Genomic DNA, 2,263 nt, shown 5'->3' with positions numbered 1-2,263 from the left:
GAAGCTGGTCACCCTTAATGGCTGAAAGCTGCGGATCCCAGAGGTCCGCCAGGAATACATTAACATCTCCAGCTACGTCCCTACGCCAGCAGAGGAGCAGATCCTCAAGATGGGCCTCAACTGCTACTTCATCACAAGCCAGAGACCAACTGATAAGCGCCTGGAGATGGAATTACTCCTAGATTCCATCCTCAACCTCCAAGAACGTGGTGCCCTCCGGACGACTGATGCCCTTCAGCCACTTCTGCTTGCGAGGCCCTTACTGATAGGGGCAGATATAGCAGTGGCATCGTTTCTAAGGAGATGAGAGCTGCTGCTAAAGAGCTCAAACGAGTAGCAGATGTTACCGTCCGTCGTGACGACAAGACAGCTGCCTTTGTACTCATCAACACCCAAGAGTACCACGAGAAATTGGATGCCATCCTCGCCGACCTGACCAAATCCGAGCGCCTCACGAGCAACCCTGTTGAAGACATCAAGATAGAGGGGAATCGCACCATCGAGGCCATTAATGCTGCAAATAACGCCGTACACCTGCCCATGATTTCGGGTGATTATGGACTTGGTCACCTGTACGGCAATGTTAAAACCCACAAGCAAGGCAACCCACTTCGACCTATCATCAGCCAATGCCCTAAGCCTACGTACCAGCTGGCCAAGAAACTGAACACGATTTTGATGCCATTTGTCCCCGACCGCCACTGTGTGGCCTCCTCTGCCGAATTCCTAAAGAGAATCAAGGACGTCAGCGGCGAGGGGGTCATAGCATCGATGGACGTCGAATCTTTCCACACTAATGTCCCTGTTGATGAAACCATCGACCTTATCGCCAATAGAGTCTACAGGGACGAGATGACTCCCGAAATGAATATCCCAGAACAAGCTCTTCGGACCCTCCTTGCCATCTGCACTATGAGAGCCCCCTTTACTACTCACCATGGGCACATGTACTTGCAAAAGGATGGCGTGGCAATGGGCTCGTCCTTGGGCGTACTCTTTCCTGACTTCTACATTGGAGTAGTAGAGGAGAGGGTATTCTCTCAACTCGAGTGGCCCCTCGCTTATTTCCGTTATATTGACGACATTTTCGTCAAAGCTACTTCTACCCAAGCCATTGAAAACCTAAGGAGGACCTTTGAAGACAACAGCGTCCTCCACTTCACCCTTGAGAACAGCATCGACAGTAGCCTCCCGTTCCTGCATGTCTTGATTTCTTCCACCAACGAGGGATTCCAGACCACCATGTACACTAAGCCCACAAATCTCGGGATGTGTTTAAATGGCAAAAGTGAATGTCCTACCCGCTACAGGGCCTCGACCATCAGGGCCTTTGTAAGCAGGGCCTTGCCACACTGCTTGTCATGGACTAACACCTAGAAGGAGCTGGAAAGGGCCGCAGAGGTCCTCCTCAACAACGGTTACAGCAACAAGCAAGTCCAGCGTGAAGTGAGGACAGCTATAGAAGTGGTATGGGCCCTCTTCGGTTGAAGGGTCCGACAGTGCCAGCCAGGGGTCCAACAGCACTAGAGATAGGTCTGACAACCCCACCAACGGATCTAGAGACATCAAGCTTTACTACAAAGGCCTCATGCACGCAAAATATCAGCGGGATGAGAAGGCCATTAAAGACATCATCACTAACAACATGTCACCCACTGATGAGAGCACGAAAGTGAAACTCATCATCTATTACCAGACTGAAAAAAAACCCGCAGCTTGATCATGAGAAACAACCCAGCGCCCCCTGAGAACGATCCTCTGAAGAAGACAAATGTAGTCTAATCTTACCAATGCCCAGTCCGAGGATGCAACAGCAAATACATAGGTATGACTACTATGAAACTTTTGAAGAGGATTTCGTGCCACGTCCAGCAAGGTGCTATAAGAAATCAAGCTCTACAGCAACATAACACCCAAATTAGCCGGGCAGACATCGTCACCAATACCAAAATTATCGGCAGCACCCCTGACAGCAGGCGCCTACGAATATTGGAAGATCTTTAATCCAGAACGAGAAACCAGCGTTGAATACGACCCAAGAGATGTTCCTCCTACCATCCTGTCGACGTAACAACGCTAGGAACCAAGAACAAAACCCCCAGAACGATGACAACCCCGATCCTGACACCCCCACAAATGGAGAAATCGTCTGGCCGAATGCCGATTTTGGCGGCGAACATGGTCCGGAATTCCAGTCTGCTGAGCGTAGGAATGGGCTGCCTGGCTTTGATCCCGTCTCGGCACACGTCTCAGCCAATCAGGA

At 50.6% G+C, this 2,263-nt stretch overlaps 1 protein-coding gene across 1 annotated transcript; it reads left to right on the top strand.

Moving 5' to 3' along the window:
* The first annotated feature begins 303 nt into the window (after positions 1 to 303).
* Positions 304 to 1,377, top strand: LOC137657497 (uncharacterized). Its single transcript, XM_068391835.1, has one exon. The coding sequence runs from the start codon at positions 304 to 306 to the stop codon at positions 1,375 to 1,377; it is 1,074 nt and encodes a 357-aa protein (XP_068247936.1).
* Positions 1,378 to 2,263: the final 886 nt, after the last annotated feature.

Source organism: Palaemon carinicauda, chromosome 18 (genome assembly GCF_036898095.1).
Source record: "Palaemon carinicauda isolate YSFRI2023 chromosome 18, ASM3689809v2, whole genome shotgun sequence".
NCBI lineage: Eukaryota > Metazoa > Arthropoda > Malacostraca > Decapoda > Palaemonidae > Palaemon > Palaemon carinicauda.
The sequence above is the reverse complement of the archived record's forward strand: the minus strand, read 5'-3'. Positions and strand labels throughout refer to the sequence as shown.